Below are 27,155 nucleotides of genomic sequence, written 5' to 3'. Positions count from 1 at the left end.
ACCGGCTTTTTCATCCATAAACGGTGTCCCAACATGTACTCAGATTAATTTCATGGAATGAACTACATTGTCCAACTCCTAGTGTCTATCGCTTGTATATCGCATTTACACAATTTCTTTCTTGTTATCCACAATCTCAACATTGCTTTTTAAGTTTGCGGTGTTGCCGGTTATCTTGCTTCTGTAAAAGTCCTGGGTTGTCCGCTTAGGAAGATATTGTAGATGGAAAACATAACTACTAGTCAAAATCAGTAGTGCCTAGTGGTTTAGTTGGACAGTAAACCGGCTTTTTATCTATAAACTGTTTCCCAACTTGTCCTCAGATTAATTTCATAAAATAAACTATATTGTCCAACTCCTCGTGTCTACGCTTGTATATCCCATTTACACAATTTCTTTCTTGCTATCCACAATCTCAACATTGCTTTTTACGTTTGCGATGTTGCCGGTTATCTTGCTTCTGTAAAAGTCCTGGGTTGTCCGCTTAGGAAGATCTTGTAGATGGAAAACATAACTACTAGTCAAAATAAGTAGTGCCTGGTGGTGTAGGTGGACACTAAACCGGCTTTTTCATCCACAAACGGTTTCCCAACTTGTACTCAGATTAATTTCATGGAATAAACTATATTGTCCAACTCCTCGTGTCCATCGCGTGTATATCCCATTTACACAATTTCTTTCTTGCCATCCACAATCTCAACATTGCTTTTTACATTTGCGGTGTTGCCGGTTATTTTGCTTCTGTAAAAGTCCTGGGTTGTCCGCTTAGGAAGGTCTTGTAGATCTAAAACATAACTACTAGTCAAAATCAGTAGTGCCTGGTGGTGTAGTTGGACAGTAAACCGGCTTTTTCATCCATAAACGGTTTCCCAACTTGTACTCAGATTAATTTCATGGAATGAACTACATTGTCCAACTCCTAGTGTTCATCGCTTGTATATCGCATTTACACAATTTCTTTCTTGCTATCCACAATCTCAACAGTGCTTTTTACGTTTGCGGTGTTGCCGGTTATCTTGCTTCTGTAAAAGTCCTGGGTTGTCCGCTTAGGAAGATCTTGTAGATGGAAAACATAACTACTAGTCAAAATCAGTAGTTCCTGGTGGTGTAGGTGGACACTAAACCGGCTTTTTCATCCATAAACGGTGTCCCAACATGTACTCAGATTAATTTCATGGAATGAACTACATTGTCCAACTCCTAGTGTCCATCGCTTGTATATCCCATTTACACAATTTCTTTCTTGCTATCCACAATCTCAACTTTGCTTTTTACGTTTGCGTTGTTGCCGGTTATCTTGCTTCTGTAAAAGCCCTGGGTTGTACGCTTAGGAAGATCTTGTAGATGGGAAACATAACTACTAGTCAAAATCTAGTTCCTCGTTGTATAGGTGGACAGTAAACCGGCTTTTTCATCCATAAACTGTTTCCCAACTTGTACTCAGATTTATTTCGTGGAATGAACTACATTGTCCAACTCCTAGTGTCTATCGCTTGTATATCGCATTTACACAATTTCTTTCTTGCTATCCACAATCTCAACAGTGCTTTTTACGTTTGCGGTGTTGCCGGTTATCTTGCTTCTGTAAAAGTCCTGGGTTGTCCGCTTAGGAAGATCTTGTAGATGGAAAACATAACTACTAGTCAAAATCAGTAGTTCCTGGTGGTGTAGGTGGACACTAAGCCGGCTTTTTCATCCATAAACGGTGTCCCAACATGTACTCAGATTAATTTCATGGAATGAACTACATTGTCCAACTCCTAGTGTCCATCGCTTGTATATCCCATTTACACAATTTCTTTCTTGCTATCCACAATCTCAACATTGCTTTTTACGTTTGCGGTGTTGCCGGTTATCTTGCTTCTGTAAAAGCATTGGGTTTTTCGCTTAGGAAGATCTTGTAGATGGAAAACATAACTACTAGTCAAAATCAGTAGTGCCTGGTGGTGTAGTTGGACAGTAAACCGGCTTTTTCATCCATAAACGGTTTCCCAGCTTGTACTCAGATTAATTTCATGGAATGAACTACATTGTCCAACTCCTAGTGTCCATCGCTTGTATATCGCATTTACACAATTTCTTTCTTGCTATCCACAATCTCAACATTGCTTTTTACGTTTGCGGTGTTGCCGGTAATCTTGCTTCTGTAAGAGTCGTGGGTTGTCCGCTTAGGAAGATCTTGTAGATGGAAAACATAACTACTAGTCAAAATCAGTAGTGCCTGGTGGTGTAGGTGGACAGTAAACCAGCTTTTTCATCCATAAACTGTTTCCCAACTTGTACTTAGATTAATATCATGGAATGAACTACATTGTCCAACTCCTTGTGTCCATCGCTTGTATATCCCATTTACAAAATTTCTTTCTTGTTATCCACAATCTCAACATTGCTTTTTAAGTTTGCGGTGTTGCCGGTTATCTTGCTTCTGTAAGAGTCCTAGGTTGTCCGCTTAGGAAGATCTTGTAGATGGAAAACATAACTACTAGTCAAAATCAGTAGTGCGTGGTGGTGTAGTTGGACAGTAAACCGTCTTTTTCATCCATAAACTGTTTCCCAAGTTGTACTCAGATTTATTTCGTGGAATGAACTACATTTTCTAACTCCTCGTGTCCATCGCTTGTATATCCCATTTACACAATTTCTTTCTTGCCATCCACAATCTCAACATTGCTTTTTACATTTGCGGTGTTGCCGGTTATCTTGCTTCTGTAAAAGTCCTGGCGCTTAGGAAGATCTTGTAGATCTAAAACATAACTACTAGTCAAAATCAGTAGTGACTGGTGTTGTAGTTGGACAGTAAACCGGCTTTTTCATCCATAAACGGTTTCCCAACTTGTACTCAGATTAATTTCATGGAATGAACTACATTGTCCAACTCCTAGTGTCTATCGCTTGTATATCCCATTTACACAATTTCTTTCTTGTTATCCACAATCTCAACATTGCTTTTTACGTTTGCGGTGTTGCCGGTTATCTTGCTTCTGTAAAAGCCCTGGGTTGTCCGCTTAGGAAGATATTGTAGATGGAAAACATAACTACTAGTCAAAATCAGTAGTGCCTAGTGGTTTAGTTGGACAGTAAACCGGCTTTTTATCTATAAACTGTTTCCCAACTTGTCCTCAGATTAATTTCATAAAATAAACTATATTGTCCAACTCCTCGTGTCCATCGCTTGTATATCCCATTTACACAATTTCTTTCTTGCTATCCACAATCTCAACATTGCTTTTTACGTTTGCGATGTTGCCGGTTATCTTGCTTCTGTAAAAGTCCTGGGTTGTCCGCTTAGGAAGATCTTGTAGATGGAAAACATAACTACTAGTCAAAATAAGTAGTGCCTGGTGGTGTAGGTGGACACTAAACCGGCTTTTTCATCCACAAACGGTTTCCCAACTTGTACTCAGATTAATTTCATGGAATAAACTATATTGTCCAACTCCTCGTGTCCATCGCTTGTATATCCCATTTACACAATTTCTTTCTTGCCATCCACAATCTCAACATTGCTTTTTACATTTGCGGTGTTGCCGGTTATTTTGCTTCTGTAAAAGTCCTGGGTTGTCCGCTTAGGAAGGTCTTGTAGATCTAAAACATAACTACTAGTCAAAATCAGTAGTGCCTGGTGGTGTAGTTGGACAGTAAACCGGCTTTTTCATCCATAAACGGTTTCCCAACTTGTACTCAGATTAATTTCATGGAATGAACTACATTGTCCAACTCCTAGTGTTCATCGCTTGTATATCGCATTTACACAATTTCTTTCTTGCTATCCACAATCTCAACAGTGCTTTTTACGTTTGCGGTGTTGCCGGTTATCTTGCTTCTGTAAAAGTCCTGGGTTGTCCGCTTAGGAAGATCTTGTAGATGGAAAACATAACTACTAGTCAAAATCAGTAGTTCCTGGTGGTGTAGGTGGACACTAAACCGGCTTTTTCTTCCATAAACGGTGTCCCAACATGTACTCAGATTAATTTCATGGAATGAACTACATTGTCCAACTCCTAGTGTCCATCGCTTGTATATCCCATTTACACAATTTCTTTCTTGCTATCCACAATCTCAACATTGCTTTTTACGTTTGCGGTGTTGCCGGTTATCTTGCTTCTGTAAAAGCCCTGGGTTGTCCGCTTAGGAAGATCTTGTAGATGGGAAACATAACTACCAGTCAAAATCTAGTTCCTCGTTGTATAGGTGGACAGTAAACCGGCTTTTTCATCCATAAACTGTTTCCCAACTTGTACTCAGATTTATTTCGTGGAATGAACTACATTGTCCAACTCATCGTGTCTATCGCTTGTATATCGCATTTACACAATTTCTTTCTTTTTATCCACAATCTCAACATTGCTTTTTAAGTTTGCGGTGTTGCCGGTTATCTTGCTTCTGTAAAAGTCCTGGGTTGTCCGCTTAGGAAGATATTGTAGATGGAAAACATAACTACTAGTCAAAATTAGTAGTGCCTGGTGGTGTAGTTGGACAGTAAACCGGCTTTTTATCTATAAACTGTTTCCCAACTTGTACTCAGATTAATTTCATAAAATAAACTATATTGTCCAACTCCTCGTGTCCATCGCTTGTATATCCCATTTACACAATTTCTTTCTTGCTATCCACAATCTCAACATTGCTTTTTACGTTTGCGGTGTTGCCGGTTATCTTGCTTCTGTAAAAGTCCTGGGTTTTCCGCTTAGGAAGATCTTGTAGATGGAAAACATAACTACTATTCAAAATAAGTAGTGCCTGGTGTTGTAGGTGGACACTAAACCGGCTTTTTCATCCACAAACGGTTTCCCAACTTGTACTCAGATTAATTTCATGGAATAAACTATATTGTCCAACTCCTCGTGTCCATCGCTTGTATATCCCATTTACACAATTTCTTTCTTGCCATCCACAATCTCAACATTGCTTTTTACATTTGCGGTGTTGCCGGTTATCTTGCTTCTGTAAAAGTCCTGGGTTGTCCGCTTAGGAAGGTCTTGTAGATCTAAAACATAACTACTAGTCAAAATCAGTAGTGCCTGGTGGTGTAGTTGGACAGTAAACCGGCTTTTTCATCCATAAACGGTTTCCCAACTTGTACTCAGATTAATTTCATGGAATGAACTACATTGTCCAACTCCTAGTGTTCATCGCTTGTATATCGCATTTACACAATTTCTTTCTTGCTATCCACAATCTCAACAGTGCTTTTTACGTTTGCGGTGTTGCCGGTTATCTTGCTTCTGTAAAAGTCCTGGGTTGTCCGCTTAGGAAGATCTTGTAGATGGAAAACATAACTACTAGTCAAAATCAGTAGTTCCTGGTGGTGTAGGTGGACACTAAACCGGCTTTTTCTTCCATAAACGGTGTCCCAACATGTACTCAGATTAATTTCATGGAATGAACTACATTGTCCAACTCCTAGTGTCCATCGCTTGTATATCCCATTTACACAATTTCTTTCTTGCTATCCACAATCTCAACATTGCTTTTTACGTTTGCGGTGTTGCCGGTTATCTTGCTTCTGTAAAAGCCCTGGGTTGTCCGCTTAGGAAGATCTTGTAGATGGGAAACATAACTACCAGTCAAAATCTAGTTCCTCGTTGTATAGGTGGACAGTAAACCGGCTTTTTCATCCATAAACTGTTTCCCAACTTGTACTCAGATTTATTTCGTGGAATGAACTACATTGTCCAACTCATCGTGTCTATCGCTTGTATATCGCATTTACACAATTTCTTTCTTTTTATCCACAATCTCAACATTGCTTTTTAAGTTTGCGGTGTTGCCGGTTATCTTGCTTCTGTAAAAGTCCTGGGTTGTCCGCTTAGGAAGATATTGTAGATGGAAAACATAACTACTAGTCAAAATTAGTAGTGCCTGGTGGTGTAGTTGGACAGTAAACCGGCTTTTTATCTATAAACTGTTTCCCAACTTGTACTCAGATTAATTTCATAAAATAAACTATATTGTCCAACTCCTCGTGTCCATCGCTTGTATATCCCATTTACACAATTTCTTTCTTGCTATCCACAATCTCAACATTGCTTTTTACGTTTGCGGTGTTGCCGGTTATCTTGCTTCTGTAAAAGTCCTGGGTTTTCCGCTTAGGAAGATCTTGTAGATGGAAAACATAACTACTATTCAAAATAAGTAGTGCCTGGTGTTGTAGGTGGACACTAAACCGGCTTTTTCATCCACAAACGGTTTCCCAACTTGTACTCAGATTAATTTCATGGAATAAACTATATTGTCCAACTCCTCGTGTCCATCGCTTGTATATCCCATTTACACAATTTCTTTCTTGCCATCCACAATCTCAACATTGCTTTTTACATTTGCGGTGTTGCCGGTTATCTTGCTTCTGTAAAAGCCCTGGGTTGTCCGCTTAGGAAGATCTTGTAGATGGAAAACATAACTACTAGTCAAAATCAGTAGTGCCTGGTGGTGTAGGTGGACACTAAACCGGCTTTTTCATCCACAAACGGTTTCCCAACTTGTACTCAGATTAATTTCATGGAATGAACTACATTGTCCAGCTCCTAGTGTCCATCGCTTGTATATCGCATTTACACAATTTCTTTCTTGCTATCCACAATCTTAACAGTGCTTTTAACGTTTGCGGTGTTGCCGGTTATCTTGCTTCTGTAAAAGTCCTGGGTTGTCCGCTTAGGAAGATCTTGTAGATGGAAAACATAACTACTAGTCAAAATCTAGTTCCTCGTTGTATAGGTGGACAGTAAACCGGCCTTTTCATCCATAAACTGTTTCCCAACTTGTACTCAGATTTATTTCGTGGAATGAACTACATTGTCTAACTCCTAGTGTCCATCGCTTGTATATCCCATTTACACAATTTTTTTCTTGCTATCCACAATCTCAACATTGCTTTTTACGTTTGCGGTGTTGCCGGTAATCTTGCTTCTGTAAGAGTCGTGGGTTGTCCGCTTAGGAAGATCTTGTAGATGGAAAACATAACTACTAGTCAAAATCAGTAGTGCCTGGTGGTGTAGGTGGACAGTAAACCAGCTTTTTCATCCATAAACTGTTTCCCAACTTGTACTTAGATTAATATCATGGAATGAACTACATTGTCGAACTCCTTGTGTCCATCGCTTGTATATCCCATTTACAAAATTTCTTTCTTGTTATCCACAATCTCAACATTGCTTTTTAAGTTTGCGGTGTTGCCGGTTATCTTGCTTCTGTAAGAGTCCTAGGTTGTCCGCTTAGGAAGATCTTGTAGATGGAAAACATAACTACTAGTCAAAATCTAGTTCCTCGTTGTATAGGTGGACAGTAAACCGGCCTTTTCATCCATAAACTGTTTCCCAAGTTGTTCTCAGATTAATTTCATGGAATGAACTACATTGTCCAACTCCTAGTGTTCATCGCTTGTATATCGCATTTACACAATTTCTTTCTTGCTATCCACAATCTCAACAGTGCTTTTTACGTTTGCGGTGTTGCCGGTTATCTTGCTTCTGTAAAAGTCCTGGGTTGTCCGCTTAGGAAGATCTTGTAGATGGAAAACATAACTACTAGTCAAAATCAGTAGTTCCTGGTGGTGTAGGTGGACACTAAACCGGCTTTTTCTTCCATAAACGGTGTCCCAACATGTACTCAGATTAATTTCATGGAATGAACTACATTGTCCAACTCCTAGTGTCCATCGCTTGTATATCCCATTTACACAATTTCTTTCTTGCTATCCACAATCTCAACATTGCTTTTTACGTTTGCGGTGTTGCCGGTTATCTTGCTTCTGTAAAAGCCCTGGGTTGTCCGCTTAGGAAGATCTTGTAGATGGAAAACATAACTACTAGTCAAAATCTAGTTCCTCGTTGTATAGGTGGACAGTAAACCGGCTTTTTCATCCATAAACTGTTTCCCAACTTGTACTCAGATTTATTTCGTGGAATGAACTACATTGTCCAACTCATCGTGTCTATCGCTTGTATATCGCATTTACACAATTTCTTTCTTTTTATCCACAATCTCAACATTGCTTTTTAAGTTTGCGGTGTTGCCGGTTATCTTGCTTCTGTAAAAGTCCTGGGTTGTCCGCTTAGGAAGATATTGTAGATGGAAAACATAACTACTAGTCAAAATTAGTAGTGCCTGGTGGTGTAGTTGGACAGTAAACCGGCTTTTTATCTATAAACTGTTTCCCAACTTGTACTCAGATTAATTTCATAAAATAAACTATATTGTCCAACTCCTCGTGTCCATCGCTTGTATATCCCATTTACACAATTTCTTTCTTGCTATCCACAATCTCAACATTGCTTTTTACGTTTGCGGTGTTGCCGGTTATCTTGCTTCTGTAAAAGTCCTGGGTTTTCCGCTTAGGAAGATCTTGTAGATGGAAAACATAACTACTATTCAAAATAAGTAGTGCCTGGTGTTGTAGGTGGACACTAAACCGGCTTTTTCATCCACAAACGGTTTCCCAACTTGTACTCAGATTAATTTCATGGAATAAACTATATTGTCCAACTCCTCGTGTCCATCGCTTGTATATCCCATTTACACAATTTCTTTCTTGCCATCCACAATCTCAACATTGCTTTTTACATTTGCGGTGTTGCCGGTTATCTTGCTTCTGTAAAAGCCCTGGGTTGTCCGCTTAGGAAGATCTTGTAGATGGAAAACATAACTACTAGTCAAAATCAGTAGTGCCTGGTGGTGTAGGTGGACACTAAACCGGCTTTTTCATCCACAAACGGTTTCCCAACTTGTACTCAGATTAATTTCATGGAATGAACTACATTGTCCAGCTCCTAGTGTCCATCGCTTGTATATCGCATTTACACAATTTCTTTCTTGCTATCCACAATCTTAACAGTGCTTTTAACGTTTGCGGTGTTGCCGGTTATCTTGCTTCTGTAAAAGTCCTGGGTTGTCCGCTTAGGAAGATCTTGTAGATGGAAAACATAACTACTAGTCAAAATCTAGTTCCTCGTTGTATAGGTGGACAGTAAACCGGCCTTTTCATCCATAAACTGTTTCCCAACTTGTACTCAGATTTATTTCGTGGAATGAACTACATTGTCTAACTCCTAGTGTCCATCGCTTGTATATCCCATTTACACAATTTTTTTCTTGCTATCCACAATCTCAACATTGCTTTTTACGTTTGCGGTGTTGCCGGTAATCTTGCTTCTGTAAGAGTCCTGGGTTGTCCGCTTAGGAAGATCTTGTAGATGGAAAACATAACTACTAGTCAAAATCAGTAGTGCCTGGTGGTGTAGGTGGACAGTAAACCAGCTTTTTCATCCATAAACTGTTTCCCAACTTGTACTTAGATTAATATCATGGAATGAACTACATTGTCGAACTCCTTGTGTCCATCGCTTGTATATCCCATTTACAAAATTTCTTTCTTGTTATCCACAATCTCAACATTGCTTTTTAAGTTTGCGGTGTTGCCGGTTATCTTGCTTCTGTAAGAGTCCTAGGTTGTCCGCTTAGGAAGATCTTGTAGATGGAAAACATAACTACTAGTCAAAATCTAGTTCCTCGTTGTATAGGTGGACAGTAAACCGGCCTTTTCATCCATAAACTGTTTCCCAAGTTGTTCTCAGATTAATTTCATGGAATGAACTATATTGTCTAACTCCTCGTGTCCATCGCTTGTATATCCCATTTACACAATTTCTTTCTTGCTATCCACAATCTCAACATTGCTTTTTACGTTTGCGGTTCTGCCGGTTATCTTGCTTCTGTAATAGTCCTGGGTTGTCCGCTTAGGAAGATCTTGTAGATGGAAAACATAACTACTAGTCAAAATCAGTAGTGCCTGGTGGTGTAGGTGGACACTGAACCGGCTTTTTCATCCATAAACGGTTTCCCAACATGTACTCAGATTGATTTCATGGAATGAACTACATTGTCCAACTCCTCGTGTTCATCGCTTGTATATCGCATTTACACAATTTCTTTCTTGTTATCCACAATCTCAACATTGCTTTTTAAGTTTGCGGTGTTGCCGGTTATCTTGCTTCTGTAAAAGTCCTGGGTTTTCCGCTTAGGAAGATATTGTAGATGGAAAACATAACTACTAGTCAACATCAGTAGTGCCTGGTGGTGTAGTTGGACAGTAAACCGGCTTTTTATCTATAAACTGTTTCCCAACTTGTACTCAGATTAATTTCATAAAATAAACTATATTCTAACTCCTCGTGTCCATCGCTTGTATATCCCATTTACACAATTTCTTTCTTGCTATCCACAATCGTAGTATAATTGAATTACTCGAGGTCATACGTTGGTTATATTTTAATTTCTTCTATAACGCAACGATTTATTCCACTTAACTTTCATCACACTTACGCTCCCTGGGGAGTGAACCCGACTATGATAGGACTAGCTAGTTTCGTCTGCACGTCACCTCAGACTCATCAGCTATCTACGGGGATGGAAGCAGAGCGTCAGAAACTCCCCAATATTACGATCAGATAAGCTTTTTGGCAATTGTGAGTTGCCAAAGTTCATTGGTTTTAACATAGGTGGAGTTCTGTCGTTAAAGCTTCTATCAGTGTGTGAAAGTTTTCAGTGTTTTGTCTGTTGAAAAACCCCTCGGTTTTTTTCGATATGCAGACTGGTAAATACAACAAATAGTTGAAGATTGTTTTTAATTGCTGAATTTAGGGCGAGTGGATCCCTTTTGTTTATGTTGGTTTTGTATCGACCTTGTAAACAATAATTGTAGTGTTATTGAATTACTCGAGGTCATACGTTGGTTATATTTTAATTTCTTCTATAACGCAACGATTTATTCCACTTAACTTTCATCACACTTACACTTGTACTCAGATTAATTTCATGGAATGAACTACATTGTCCAACTCCTAGTGTCCATCGCTTGTATATCCCATTTACCCAATTTCTTTCTTGTTATCCACAATCTCAACATTGCTTTTTAAGTTTGCGGTGTTGCCGGTTATCTTGCTTCTGTAAAAGTCCTGGGTTGTTCGCTTAGGAAGATCTTGTAGACGGTAAACATAACTACTAGTCAAAATTAGTATTGCCTGGTGGTGTGGTTGGACAGTAAACCGGCTTTTTCATCCATAAACGGTTTCCCAACTTGTACTCAGATTAATTTCATAGAATGGACTACATTGTCCAACTTCTAGTGTCCATCGCTTGTATATCCCATTTACACAATTTCTCTCTTGCTATCCACAATCTCAACATTGCTTTTTACGTTTGCGGTGTTGCCGGTTATCTGGCTTCTGTAAAAGTCCTGGGTTGTCCGCTTAGGAAGATCTTGTAGATAGAAAACATAACTACTAGTCAAAATCAGAAGTGCCTGGTGGTGCAGGTGGACAGTAAACCGGCTTTTTCATCCATAAACTGTTTCCCAACTTGTACTCAGATTAATATCATGGAATAAACTATATTGTCCAACTCCTCGTGTCCATCGCTTGTATATCCCATTTACACAATTTCTTTCTTGCTATCCACAATCTCAACATTGCTTTTTACGTTTGCGGTGTTGCCGGTTATCTTGCTTCTGTAAAACTCCTGGGTTGTCCGCTTAGAAAGATCTTGTAGATGGAAAACATAACTACTAGTCAAAATCAGTAGTGCCTGGTGGTGTAGGTGGACACTAAACCGGCTTTTTTATCCATAAACTGTTTCCCAACTTGTACTCAGATTAATTTCATGAAATAAACTATGTTGTCCAACTCCTCGTGTCCATCGCTTGTATATCCCATTTACACTATTTTTTTCTTGTTATCCACAATCTCAACATTGCTTTTTAAGTTTGCGGTGTTGCCGGTTATCTTGCTTCTGTAAGAGGCTGGGTTGTCCGCTTAGGAAGATCTTGTAGATGGAAAACATAACTACTAGTCAAGATCAGTAGTTCCTGGTGGTGTAGGTGGACACTAAACCGGCTTTTTCATCCACAAACGGTTTCCCAACTTGTACTCAGATTAATTTCATGGAATAAACTATATTCTCCAACTCCTTGTGTCCATCGCTTGTATATCCCATTTACACAATTTCTTTCTTGCCATCCACAATCTCAACATTGCTTTTTACATTTGCGGTGTTGCCGGTTATCTTGCTTCTATAAAAGTCCTGGGTTGTCCGCTTAGGAAGATCTTGTAGATGGAAAACATAACTACTAGTCAAAATCAGTAGTGCCTGGTGGTTTAGTTGGACAGTAAACCAGCTTTTTCATCCATAAACGGTTTGCCAACTTTTTTTTTTTTTATTTAACTTTGCTTTTATTTAGTGAATCTTCTCTTAATTTTGAGACTAACAATAAGTTTACGAATCTTAACATTTAAATTTAACTAACAGTATAATAAGACTGCATTCTGGTTGCGCGTGCCTCAAGTCGGTCGCTGGGTGGGTAAGTCATTGCGACGAAGGCGTGATTGGTTGATCAACCTTGTAAGACCTCTCGCCAGGTGGTTAGGGTGCAACGATAATTGGTAAAGTACTTTTCCTTCTGTTCTGCGATCACTTCTTTGACTGGTAGAATGTTTAAGTAGCGATGTATGTTTTCGTTGCGAACGTACCACGGTGCCCCGGTGATTGTTCTCCAGATCTTCGACTGAGCTCGCTGGACTATGTCAATATTGCTATTGCTAGCATTCCCCCATAACTGAGAGCCGTACATCCATATAGGTTTTAGTACCGAGTTATACAGCAGGACTTTATATTCAAGACTAAGGGAAGACCGAGCGTTGATAAGCCAATGAAGGCTACTGGCTTTTAGCTTTAGGTGTGGTCTTTTGGCTTCAATGTGCCGGCGCCATGTGAGTCTTCTGACGAGGTGTACTCCTAGATATGTCACTTCGTTTGCTTGCGGGAGTAGAGTATGGTTTAACATGAGCGGCGGGCAGTTTTGCCTGTTCAGGGTGAACGTAACGTGCTTGCATTTTTGTTCGTTCACTTTAATTCGCCAATCTGAAAGCCACTTTTCTACATCGACCAGATGAAGAGCGAGCTGCGCAGTTGCTTGCATCGGGCATTTTGAGCGGCTGAGAATGGCTGTATCATCAGCAAACGTAGATGTTGTTAGTCGTGTGCTTGTTGGGATGTCTGCTGTGTAGAGGACATATAATGTTGGCCCGAGCACGCTTCCTTGAGGAATTCCAGCTCCAATAGTGAAATCGTCAGTTATAGCAGTGTAGCATCGAACAGCAAATTTTCTGTCGTAGAGGTAAGACTCTAAAAGCTTATGGGTGTTGTAGGGAAGCATTGTCTTGATCTTGTACACTAGACCTTCTAGCCAAACTCTATCAAATGCTTGAGAGACGTCTAAAAATATGGCAGTACAGTACTCTCGTTTTTCGAACCCGTTCCGAATTTCTGATGTTATCCGGTTTACCTGCTCAATTGTTCCGTGCTTTTCACGAAACCCAAATTGATGTGACGGAATTCCTTCCTGGATTCTTAGGTATGTGTTTATCCGAGTCAATACGCATTTTTCAAAGAGTTTAGATAAGCATGAGAGTAGGCTTATAGGTCTATACGACGTGGGAATTGTGTGGTCTTTTCCTGGCTTTGCTATCATTATTATAATCGACTTTTTCCATTTCACTGGAAAGTGGCCAAGTTTTGCGATGGCATTAAAAAGCTGGGTGATAGTGCAAACGGCGCAATATGGGAGCTCAATAATCATTTTGGGAGTTATGAGGTCGCAGCCCGGGGATTTTTTCGGATTCATCTGATTTTTGATGATGTTAACGATTTCGTTTGGGCGAAACTCAATTGGTTCATGTTGAAGCTGAGGCTCATGTGGTAAAGTCGGCAAGGTGAACGCACTAGTGGCAGGATTTGGTTGGAAGACAGTTTTAAGGTGGTTGGCAAACGTGCTGGCTCTGTGTGCATCGCTGCGCGCCCAGCCGCCTGTGGGATTTCTAATAGGCATCACGGTTACTTTCGGTGAGCTTAGAGTAGGGTGAGCTCTCCATAGTGAGTGCTTTGCATAGCAGATGGTGATCTGTGGAGTTGCCACTCTCGACGTAAGCGTCGCTTTTCGAGGACGAGCTGTTCTATTTGTAGATTTGTCTTCTTTTGGTTGCTTTGTGTACTTGTAGTTTGGGGTGTTGAAACTCGAGCTGCAGAGACGAGTACAGACTCCAGTGTATTAACAAATCTGTCTACGTTGGCTTCATCGTTGAGATGAGGACTTAGCTCAATGTGTGAGCTAATGTATTTCTTGTACTTAACCCAATTGGTTTTCTGAGATGTCAATTTAAACGATTGCTCCAATGCGCCTGGATGTCGGAGTAGAATAAACAGGACAGGCGAGTGATCCGATGAAAGATCCGAGAGGCATTCGGCGCTTATCAGATTTTTAGGAATGTTTTTGGTAATTGCAAAGTCTATTAAATCGGGTAGTTTCCTTGGGTCTGCCGGCCAGTATGTTGGTCTGCCAGGAGAAACATAGTCCAGCTTGTTCTTGGCTTTTATAACTGCATTATAGAGCTGTTTTCCTTTTGGAGTCACGAGACGTGATCCCCAGTGTGTGTGCTTGGTGTTGTAGTCCCCTGCTGCTATGAAGTGGTCTCCTAGTGAGTTGAAAAACTGTATAAACTCATCTTCAGCTATGGTGAAGCGAGGGGGGCAGTATACGGCGGCTAGTGTATGTTGGTTGCCAGTATTTGTTTGTATATTTATAGATGTGGCCTGTAGGTAATTTTTAGCAAATTTGTTATGATAGTGGTGCTTAATACGGCTTCTGATTAGAATTCCAGTCCCACCATGTGCTTTACCATCTGGATGATTGGTTCCGTAGAATGAATAACCTCGTAGTTGAAAATTGTATTTGTTTGTAAGGTGTGTTTCTGAAAGCAGCATTACGTCGATATGGTTGTCGAGTAGGAATTGAGCTAACTCAAGATTATGCTGTGAGACGCCGTTAGCGTTCCACGTAGATATCCTTAGGGAAGTCATTATTAGGATTGTTGTGAAACCAGCATTTGAATCAATAGATTTTGGTTTCGCATTAAATCTTGCATAGTTGTGCGCATAAACGACATAAACTCCGTAAGGCTTTGCTGCAGGCTGTATATCATATCTTCAAAGTTGCTTTTTGACTGCTCCGGGAGTTGTTGCTGCTGAGCCGTGTTCGGTTCTTGGTATGCTGATTGCAGAAATCAACTTTTTGAGACAGGGTTAGCCAGTCCTCATTTTAAAGCGCTTGCGTAAGTCATATTTTTATCAGAGTTTAAGGGTCCTAGTGAGGATCTGGCTGCAGTCGAGAAGAAGACTTCAGGGTTTGATCTGGAAGATGTCATCTGTTTATTTTGGGTGCGGGCGGCAGTTCCTCTCTGGTGGATGCGACTTTTCAGCTCCTTATAAACAGGGCTGATACGTATAAAAGTTCTTTTTATTCTCGGAAAGATATTTCGATAATACTCTGTAATTATCTTCAGACTTCATTTGAACCTTTGTTTCCTGGAAGTTGCCCTTTACTAGAGGTATTATGTGGAAGTTATCCTTTCCAATAAGCTCGATAATTTTGTTGACAAGAACATTGGAACTTTTTTCTCGAATATAAATAGGCGGAGGTTTTGGCTTCCTTTTCTCGACTTCAGTGGATCCGCCTCAACGTCATAGGCGTTCCTATTCCAGCTAGGCTAGCATTGTTACTGGTTATTTTGCGTTGAGATTTTAGAGGGCTCAGCTTCCTTTTGATTTGGATGTAGCGATCCATACCAGTCTGCACAGCCGGCTTAGCACATTCATTGGTTTTGTTCTGTTTTTCGGGCAGCGCAGCGGCAGACGTATTAATATTTGCGCTGCTAGCTGATGATGTCATTAAACGCGCAGTCGATAAGGTTGCAGTTGTTGTTGTAGTTACAGTTGACGTTGTTAAAGAAATTGCGGTGCTAGTTACTGCTGATGAGCTTAGGTTATTGCATACCTACATTGGAGCACTTTCAGCGCTCTTTGGCTGCAGAGACGTCGATGGTAGCGAGGGGGAGCAAGAACGCGCTCTCTCGCTCGCTACGTTTAAGAACTCGGTCAAGTTGGGGGTAATTGCCCGCGCTTGATCAGAGCTTGCATTATTTTCGGTTGCTTTAAAAGAGAAGTACGCGTTATTTCTTTGTACTGAGAGCCGTCTCTCGTCTTGCTCACGTTGACGTTGTGAGCGAACTTCGTTCAGACTCATTGTATTCGTAAAGTTAATTAGAGTTTTAAAAGTTAAATTTTATATTAATTAAATGACCAATCAATATAAAATTTCGCGATTTCATCGCAGAAAGCGTCTTTTCGCGTTATAGTAGATTTATTAAATCGGTCACTGCACTTTTGTGATTTTATTGAATACTTTTTCCCGGAGCACAATAAATACACGTCTGCATGCGACGACGGTTTAACTAGTTTTGGTTTCCCAATTTCATGGAATGAACTACATTGTCCAACTCCTAGTGTCCATCTCTTGTATATCCCATTTACACAATTTATTTCTTGCTATCCACAATCTCAACATTGCTTTTTACGTTTGCGGTGTTGCCGGTTATCTTGCTTCTGTAAAAGTCCTGGGTTGTCCGCTTAGGAAGATCTTGTAGATAGATATCATAACTACTAGTCAAAATCAGTAGTTCCTCGTTGTATAGGTATACAGTAAACCGGCTTTTTCATCCATAAACTGTTTCCCAACTTGTACTCAGATTAATTTCATAGAATAAACTTAATTGTCCAACTCCTCGTGTCCATCGCTTGTATATCCCATATACACAATATCTTTTTTGTTATCCACAGTCCCAACATTGCTTTTTAAGTTTGATGTGTTGCCGGTTATCTTGCTTCTGTAAGAGTCCTGGGTTGTCCGCTTAGGAAGATCTTGTAGATGGAAAACATAACTACTAGTCAAAATCAGTAGTGCCTGGTAGTGTAGGTGGACAGTAAACCGGCTTTTTCATCCATAAACTGTTTCCCATCTTGTACTCAGTCGGAACGAACCGGATAGTATAGCATACAGCCCCTAAACCGTAATTTTTTACGTTTAACATTCGTCATACTCCTCGTGTCCATCGCTTGTATATCCCATTTACACAATTTCTTTCTTGTTATCCACAATCTCAACATTGCTTTTTACGTTTGCGGTGTTGCCGGTTATCTTGCTTCTGTAAAACTCCTGGGTTGTCCGCTTAGGAAGATCTTGTAGATGGAAAACATAACTACTAGTCAAAATCAGTAGTGCCTGGTGGTGTAGTTGGACAGTAAACCGGCTTTTTCATCCATAAACTGTTTCCCAACATGTACTTAGATTAATATCATGGAATGAACTACATTGTCCAACTCCTCGTGTCCATCGTTTGTGTATCCCATTTACACAATTTCTTTCTTGTTATCCACAATCTCAACATTGCTTTTTACGTTTGCAGTGTTGCCGGTTATCTTGCTTCTGTAAAAGTCATGGGTTCTCCGCTTAGGAAGATCTAGTATATGGAAAACATAACTGCTAGTCAAAATCAGTAGTGCGTGGTGGTGTAGGTGGACAGTAAACCAGCTTTTTCATCCATAAACTGTTTTACAACTTGTACTCAGATTAATTTCATGGAATGAACTATATTGTCCAACTCCTCGTGTCCATCGCTTGTATATCCCATTTACACAATTTCTTTCTTGTTATCCACAATCTCAACATTGCTTTTTACGTTTGCGGTGTTGCCGGTTATCTTGCTTCTGTAAAAGTCATGGGTTGTCCGCTTAGGAAGATCGTTTAGATGGAAAACATAACTACTAGCCAAAATCAGTAGTGTGTGGTGGTGTAGGTGGACAGTAAACCGGCTTTTTCATCTATAAACTGTTTTCCAACTTGTACTCAGATTAATTTCATGGAATGAACTATAATGTCCAACTCCTCGTGTCCATCGCTTGTATATCCCATTTACACAATTTCTTTCTTGCTATCCACAATCTCAACATTGCTGAATTATAATTATAAGAATTATAAGAATTCTAATTTTTCAACTAGAAGGTCAAATTTCTGAAAACACTTGGGTGTTTCGTAGTTTGGAAACATTTAGAAAAAATTATTTTTATTAATGAAATAAATTAAAAGTCAAATTTTGTAACACAGCTTTTTTAGCGTAGTGCTGTGCTAGGTCGCCGATATGATTTTTGTAAGTGTACAAAAATAGTTAAAATGTCACTAGACTAGATGTGACTGGCGCAAGCTAGAAGTTCAATTTTACGTAAATAAAGTCGAAGCCAAAGCGGAATTTTGGAAAACAGTGAGTTCGACTTTATATCTGTTACGAGTTTTGCGGGACTAGAAGAACATTTGGAGTTGTTTCGAAATAGTGATTCGAATGAAGACGTGTTCATCGGTGTTCAAAATTAAATATTAATATTGTATTATTTCTGATAAAAATTATAAGAATGCTAATTTTTTCAACTAGAAGGAAAGATTTCGGAAAACACTTGGTTGTTTGAAAATTTTCGTAGTTTGGAATATTTTAGAAAAGATTACTTTTATTAATGAAAAATTAAAAGTAAAATTTTTTAACACAGCTTTCTTAGCTTAGTGATAGGCCGCCGATTTGATTATTTTAAGTGTTTAAAAATAGTTTAAATGTGACTGGCGCAAGCTAGAAGTTCGATTTTACGTAAATAAAGTCGAAACCAAAGCGTAAGTTTGGAAAACAGAAAGTTCGACTTTATATCTGTTACGAGTTCTGCAGAACTAGAAGAACATTTGGAGTTCGAAATAGTGATTCGAATGAAGACGTGTTCATCGGCCGCACCTAAACTTTCAAACGGTGGTTTCGGCGTTGACGAAAGGGTGTGATTACACATCGCAGATAGCAACAAGACCGGTTATCAGTAAGGACTTGCCTATCTTCTTTAAGAACCAAGAAAAATAATCGCGTCTTCGATTAATTTATTTTTTAATTACTAATTAATGAATTATTTAAGTTGTAATGTAAGTTCTGCGTGTTTCTTTATTTTAATGAATAATTTCTTTATGATTGTCGTTAATGCAGAACACAGATTATTTTGTGCTACAACCTTCGTCTTCGGGATTTCCTTCTTTGTCTAGGGCCCTTATTTGTTTTCAGCCCTTTTTTGTAGCAGCCTGGTTAAACTATCAGCATTTTGTTTAATTTTTTTTTTTTTTTTTTTCGCGCGGAGTCCCACGGCCCACTTACCCGCCCAACCGACCGAGGGGCGCAGCCGTGTATCGTACGGCACGATTCGCGATAGGATAGACGCGAGATAGGAAAATAAAGGTAAAGGTCCGGGGAAAAAAGTAATAGTTAGATCAATCTTGTGCCAATGAAGCAAGTATTAATCGTTTTAGGAGCGGCAGAGAGTCAAGATTTGATATTACAGGAAAAAGTCTATTATAGTCAGAACATAATACTCTGAAAGGCTCATGCAAGGCATAGTTAGATCTACAATGATTTAAAATTAGGGGAATATAATTTCTAGTTAATCTACTTGGCACAGAAAAGTTTAGCCGACTTAACAAGTCGGGGCAGTCAATATCACCATGTATAAGGTTATAAATAAAGATAGTACCAAGCATCGTTCTACGGTTGGCTAGGGATGGTAAATTAATCAAAAGAAGTCTACTAGAATAAGAAGGTAAGATAAGATTTGCATCCCAGTTTAGGCGCCGTAAAGCAAAAAGAAGGAAGTTTTTTTGTACAGATTCAATACGACCAATATGTATTCCGTATTGTGGACTCCAGAATTCATCGAATTCTTTTGACCACCTTTTAATAAATCCAAGCACTCCTCTGGCTTTATTAACCATGGACGAAATGTGATTAGAAAATTTTAGTTTAGGGTCGAAGAGAACGCCAAGATCGTTTACAAGAGTTATTCTATCCAAAGAGCTGCCACTTAACGTGTAAGGCGCGTATATCGGATTGGCCCGATAAAAAGTCATCAGCTTGCACTTGGAACCGTTTAAATTTAGTAAATTAACTCGGCACCAGTTTTGAAAATTATCTAGATCGGATTGCAAGTCTAAATGGCAGGAAATGTCCTTATACTGCAGGCACAACTTAACATCATCTGCGTACATAAGTACGCGAGAATGACTTATAATTGATGGAAGATCGTTAATAAATAATGTAAAAAGTAAAGGACCCAGATGGCTCCCTTGTGGGACACCGGAGGTAACACGGAGAATTTCAGAAATTGAATTTTTAAAAAGGACCCTTTGTGACCTGCCATTTAGATAACTTGAAATCCATTTAAGCAGATCAACTGGAAAACCTAAAAGGTCAAGTTTTTGAATGAGAAGTAAGTGATTTACAGAGTCAAATGCTTTACTAAAGTCAGTGTAAATGACGTCTGTTTGAACACTACTATTGAAGCCTTTTATCACAAATGAAGTGAGCTCTAGAAGGTTTGTGATTGTGGATCTACGTTTTATAAATCCGTGTTGACACGGAGAAATGATTGATCTGCAAAGGTGCTGCAAATGAGGAGTAATAATTTTTTCAAAAAGCTTAGGAATAGCTGACAACTTAGAAATACCTCTGTAGTTACTGGCTTCTAACTTGTTACCTTTTTTGAAAAGAGGAATAACAAATTATTCCTTCCAAATATTTGGGAATTGGGACGTTTCTAGAGATAAGGTAAGCAACTTGTGAAGAGGTTTGCACAGGGCCTTAGCGCAATACCTAAGCACGCACCCAGGAATACCATCGGGCCCTGGCGAATAAACAGGCTTAATACGAAGAAGATCCAAAAGAAGAGAGCTTTCTGTTAAAGTGGGACAGAATATGAGGTTTGACTTGGGCATGGTGTAAGAATAAGGCTGAGATGAATAATCTAAAGTAGAGTAAGTCGTTTGAAAAAATTGGGCAAATATATCGGCTATTGCCTGATCTGTGGTTCCCGTCATGTTTTCGATCGACAGAGAGGAAGGAAAAGAATTAGATTTACGCTTGGTGTTAACAAAATTATAAAACTGTTTCGGGTCCTGAGAGAACTGGACCTTACAACGGTTTAAGTAACTATTATAACATTAAGCATTAAGCACGGTAAATCTTGACCGAGCACTTAAATATCTAGTAAAAACAGATTGAGAACCGGTATTTTTATATTTCCTAAAAAGTCTGGACTTTACATTTCTTAAGTGTGTCAACGCTTTGCTAAACCAAGGTGATTTATTGGAAGTTGACGGATAGTACCACGGAACACAGGAATTAAAAAATGAGTTTATTGCAGTGTAAAAAACATTAACTGCATCGGACATATTAATGCATAAGTAAATATCAGACCAATTAAAGCCAGAAATAAAATTATTTAGCCTCAGAAAGTCTGCCTTGCGAAAACAATGCATTCGTTTGGATTTTTCTGATTTTTCTTCTATAACTCTACCCGTATCAAATGAAAGTTCGATTGTTGGGTGATATGGATCTTCAGGTTGCGTCAGTGGTGCTACTCTGGACAGAAATACACCTTCAGGATTTGATACAAAACACAAATCAAGTAGGCGACCACCTAATGAATTTCGAACATGGTTTACTTGAGATAGAGATATGTCAAGCAGGTCATCAATAAAATCATGCTGTGCTATAGGTAGTAAGACATTCGATCCATCCTCAGTGGACCAAGTAACTCCAGGTATATTAAAATCACCTAGAACTATCAACTGATCCCTATCGGAAAGCTTATTTGCAATGGACTTAATAACGGATAGGTGATTTAAATAATCAGGAAGTTCAGACAACGGCGGAATATATGAGCAAGTTATGTATATAAAGTTACCAGGAAGCGATAACTTTACACAAATAAATTCAATGGTATTGAATTCATCAAAAAATAACACCTCAGACGGGAAGTTTGAATCAACTCCAATTAAGACTCCACCTCCCCGTCTAGAGGGACGGTCATACCTATATATTGTGTACTTACCTGGAAAAACTTCGGAGCTAAAGATCTCCGGCTTTAACCAGGTTTCTGTGAACACAATAATATGAGATGCAAAGGAAAGGCTATCAGAATACAATTTAGTGAGTTTGCTACGCAAACCTCTTGCATTCTGATAGGAAAGAAGGAGGTTAGAAGTTAGTTTTTTGAAATTGGTACACTGGTTTGGCCTCGACTAGGAAGTTTTACTCCTACGGGCCCCTTCTTCTTTATCTTAGCCTCGAACTCTTTTACAACCATATTATCCGGCCAAAAGTCGCCCGAGCATATGGCTTCAAAAAGCTCGTTAGGGACAGTTATCTTGAAAGATGAAATGTCTCTAGCATAAGAAAACTTAAACTTTTCCACCTTTACACTATTACAATCGGCTTTAGTTTTGTCTTGTATATAAGACAATACATCAGAAGATGTTTGATCAGGGGAAAGCCGAGAAACGAAAATTTGTTTCTTTAGTGGAACCACTAAAAGGGATTTTGGTGGAGCAGACATTGTTTCTGCAAAACCAACTTGAGCCGGTTGTCCGGACTCAGTAGTCCCTTGTGGTGGTGATACTACATTCTGAGAGATAGGTGGATCCACTAATTGTGAAACCACTACGGACAAATCGGAATTCTTAGAAGTCCCTGGTTGCATGCATTCTGTAACGGATTGTTCGGATACCGAATCTTTTTTAGCTGCTGATCTTAGCAACATTTCAGGGTTTGCTGAAATCAGCTGCTGATCCGCCGGAATGCTCTGTTGTTCTTTTGATTTCGGTTGCGGGGTGTTCCCCTTTTGCTCCTTACCACCAGCGGCCTTTTTGCGCTTAGGGGACTCTTCTAATAGCTTACGACTATTAAACTGCGAGTCCAGCGCAGATAGGAGATCATCAGCTCGGCGAAAACTATCTCTAGCCACTCCGAAACAGCTAATCAGTCCCATCAGGCCGCCTTTAGTTTGGCGCATGAACAATTTCATCTCGTTCGCAACCTCGACACAAGCGTCACAACAAAACTGCAAATTGGGCCCCTTTGAAAGGTCATCACTTGTCCGGCCGGTAAAACCGGCGCACTTGGTGTGCACCATATTTTCACAGAGCCAGCAAGTCATATTAGACTGGTCAGCCCTGATTACGAGGCTGCATTTTTTGCAGAAGCAGACTAAATTTTTATTATTCATTTTATTTATTTACCACTGTACCAAGAAAGAGAAATTGAAATTTATAAGCGAGCAGTTATAAGTACCGCAAGAGCGCAGAAACTGCACGCTTAGAACTTTCAAAAGCAAAGAGAGCAAGAGAGCGGGAGCGTAAATAAGTTAAAGTGCATGCACAAAAGAGAAACAGCGTGGATATAAATAGGATAGAAAACACAGATAAGAATTACGAAAAACTAAAACAATTTATTAGTATCAATACAAAGTGCACTCGCGAAGCGAACGGAGTTTAAATTTATGTTTAAATAACCGAAAGAAAATTTAATGTTGTTTTTATAAAACCCACCGATGGGAATAAACGAAAACAAAATACAAAATTCGAAGCTCAGAAAAAAAACACGACCGTTCACTTTGAAAGTCAAAGACGAAAATTTGTCGTTCGATTTTTTAGTTGGCAGAAAATCAAAGGTTGCATCGAACTTAAAATTCCATTCGTTGGTTTTATCTTTACCAGAAAGACAAGAACAGAAATTATCCAAAAAATAATACTCACTTCAAAATTTTAATTTTGATTAATATTCTAAATAGTGGACACTTAAGCTATTTTAGCCATCAAAAAATTAAATTTTTTTGCTGATGTCTGTGTTAAAAATTGTTTTCACTGCTACTTAAAATAAAACGAATATTTGATTTTCAAAGGTGTCAACTTTTGATATCTTTTTTCAAAAAGGTTTGTTTAAATGCTAAACAAAAGTAAGTCTCATGAAGTTATGAACACAGAAAATTTGTTCACTGAATGAGTTTTCGCCGATTCGCAATTAGCACACGACTACTCACCTACTATCTTTTACCCAAAAGTCTGGATCGGCTTGTCAGATCAAGTTTATCGTTTTTATTAAAGGACACTACATTAGTGGATTTTAAACTAGGTAAAAATTCGTGGAAATGATTGAAAAATCGCATATTTTCGGTCAAGCTTGATAATACCATAATTAACTCTTAAAATGTTTACATCGACAATTACAAAAATTTATTATCTTTATTTTTCAGCTTACCATACAGTTGGCTTTGGCTTTTCTATGCGAGCACGCTTTAAACCTTACTCGTTTAAATGCTGATATGATGTATCTTCATCAAGATTCTGGACTGATGAACATATCTTATTTCAAGTTTGATGTGAATGATGATAAGTGTCAACTTAATCAACATAGACCAGTACCATTTCGCTTAACTCCGAACGTTGGAGAATTTATAACACATATTGGAATAACTGGACCTTTATCGGCGGCAATTGTGGCTACAGCTCGATGTTTTATTCAGCCAAATTATAAGCTATGCTCTATATTACAAACTATTTTAAGAGATGAAATAATAGCAATGCAAAAAAAAGGATTAAGAGAATGTAAATTAACCGAGGGGTCGGAAGACAGTTACTCCGATGGAAATTTTACGGAGCACACAGTTAACGTTGTTAATTCAGCGGTGGATATTATACTGACTCGTTTTAATACAATTTCTTATTTCGATAGCATTGAAAATAAAAAGATTTCTTTGCTTATACAATCGGCAACAAACATAGATAATCTTTGTCGTATGGACCCTGCCTGGCATCCCTGGCTATAATTCAGAACTCATCGTTGTCTTGCATTAATGTGTTTGTCTTGTGAAATCTTTTAAATGAACTTTTACCTAATGAAACGACAAAAATGCCCCATTTTGTATTGTAAAGCTCACCTTTTAAGGGATTGAAGTTATTTAAGATTCGATTCAATTTATGTATATCATATTGTTATAAAATTACTTTCAAATACAAATAAATATAATAAATTAAGCCAATTTTTATTTTGTATAATAAAACCACAATATTGTGTGCGAAAAATCCTAGGATGCCTTAGCTATCGATAATAAAAGAACATTGGCCCAATTAAAAAAAAAAAAAAAATTAATTAATACTCGCCATTTGGACATTTCGGCCCTATGCACAGTGGCCGATATGGCTGTTTTAGCTTAAGATTAAGCAAATTTTGAACTGTTAAAAATAATAAAAGTTTTGTTTTCTACCGATAGTAAAATAGTCATTTATCGAAAAAAAAACTAACCCTGAAAAATTCGATAAACTAGATCGGCTGTTAACCCTCAAAGGTAACATATTGTAGCACTAAACTTCTTAAAGCGTTTAGCTTGATTGATGCACTTATTTTTATATTTGCGACATTTTGTTGGATTTCACCTGTTTTGAAACAAGTTCCCCATTTTCCTTATGTTCAAGGTATGTAGTAAATAAAATGAATGTTTTGTGAGTAGATGTTGTATTCGTAGTTTTAGTTCAAATCCATCAATGTTTGTAGCCCGCTTTTTGAAAGAAAACTTCAGCTTCTGTAGACTAAAACTTTGTGAAGCCCGTCCCGGCCCGCAAAAAGTGAATATCTGTGGTAAACTATGGTTCGTCCAGTGTGTAAATTATTCAAGATCAGCTGACCTTACGTGCCCCTGCTAAAGTTTGGGATATTTGCAGCAATCATGTCGGTCTGCAAACATGCACTTTTTGCAGTATGGCATGGGGAAACAGACGCCACGAAGGAGAATACTGCACTAGTTGAGCATATTATTGAGAATTTTCTAGACAAATCTAAATGTTATGAAACGAATTTGAATTCTATATATGGCACCTTTAAAATTTGTTGTAAAATTCTATGTAAAAGGTGGAGAAAATGTAATAGGGATATAAAGCGTTTCGACAACAAGAACGCGCTGTACGGCTTCTGGATACACCTTTAACATTCAGAGATTTCGCGAATATGCTTTCGAAACTGCACGCATTTTTATTAAAGAATATCCGTGGCTTTACATGCCATCCTCAAAACTGTACCACTTCCAATCGGGATGTTGTCAGAAGAAGCCTTGGAAGCCCGAAACAAAGATTTAAGAAATTGTCGCTTGAACCATACGCGCAAAAACTCGCGGTCTAACACAATGGAGGATCAGTTGCACTTATTGTTAGTATCGTCGGATCCAGTAATAACAAGTTTATGCAAAAGTTCGGCCAATAACTTGAGCCAACAAGTTTCTTTTGATATTGAAGGTCAAAATTTACTTTTGGACTACAATGTACAACAAGAAAATTCCGATTCAGAATCGGAAAATTGAAATAGGTTTATTTTTTTAAATAACATCTTTAAAAACAAAATAAATATTCAATTAAAAAAAAAAACTAAAAAAAAATTTTAATTTAAAAATAAAAAATAAAAAATTAAATTAAATTAAATTAAAAGTGCTAAATTTTATTCCTTTTTGGGTTGACATTCCATAAAAATTTCAAACTTATCGTTATTTATTATGAAATTCCATTTTTTAAGTTAGATAAGCCAAATCGGCCACTGTGCTATGGCGAGTGGAGTTGGTTGCCATGTATAGTTTTCATAAAGGATAGATTATGTTCGTTTTTAAATGGTTGAGGATGAAAATGTTTATCCCCCTCTTACGCGCTTCCCATCGTATCTGAAATCTAAAGTCCCTAGTGCACGATGGTTGTCCTTTTTGAACCATCCAGAAAGTTCCAAAAATCGTAGTAGATCTGGAAAGCTGATGCCAGGTATAGCTACTATTCGTTAAGTTACCGAGGGATTTAAAGCAAAAGGTTTTAAATTAAAATTTGGTCCCAAAACTAGCCAGCACGAATGGCATGAATTCATTTCAAAATTTAAATATTTTTAGTTATGAATAAGTTAACACACCCAGTTCCCACAAAGACAAATTGTCAAGTTGCAGGCCATATCCGATGGCCAACACGCGCAGTAAAGAAACCGCCGAATCTGCACTCCGAGGGCAGTTGCCCGGAGTCCGGTCAGAGCACTCGCGGAGCGAGTGATCGCCACCGGCCGGATATCTGCTGCTGACCTGGCGCTTTACTTCTGGCGCTGGGAACACTTACTCAGCGGATGATCGCCACCGGCCGGATACCAAGTGCTGACCCGGCACTTTAGCGGCAGCGCTGCGACCAGGTAAAAGCCTCGAGCCACGGCCGGACCGGGACCTTAAGTTAGTCTAAATTTGTACTCCGCAGCCTTAGTGCTTGTAAATCAAGTCTTGTTTATCCTCTACCTTAACAGGTTTAGGAGTAATAAATAATAAACTTAATATCGCACCGTGTCTTTATTATCCTC

General features: G+C 38.7%; 1 protein-coding gene across 1 annotated transcript in view; it reads left to right on the top strand.

Annotated features, from left to right (window-relative positions):
• The window catches only part of LOC108049303 (transcription-associated protein 1), a 466,810-nt gene extending 441,955 nt beyond the window's left edge, over positions 1 to 24,855 (top strand). The window contains exon 21 of the mRNA XM_044456610.1: positions 24,043 to 24,855. Coding sequence (XP_044312545.1) covers positions 24,043 to 24,615 — 573 coding nt within the window. The 3' untranslated portion in view covers positions 24,616 to 24,855. The remainder of the gene's footprint in view (positions 1 to 24,042) is intronic.
• The last annotated feature ends 2,300 nt before the right edge of the window (positions 24,856 to 27,155 follow it).

Source organism: Drosophila rhopaloa, unplaced genomic scaffold (genome assembly GCF_018152115.1).
Source record: "Drosophila rhopaloa isolate 14029-0021.01 unplaced genomic scaffold, ASM1815211v1 contig_133, whole genome shotgun sequence".
Taxonomy (NCBI): Eukaryota; Metazoa; Arthropoda; class Insecta; order Diptera; family Drosophilidae; genus Drosophila; species Drosophila rhopaloa.
The sequence above is the reverse complement of the archived record's forward strand: the minus strand, read 5'-3'. Positions and strand labels throughout refer to the sequence as shown.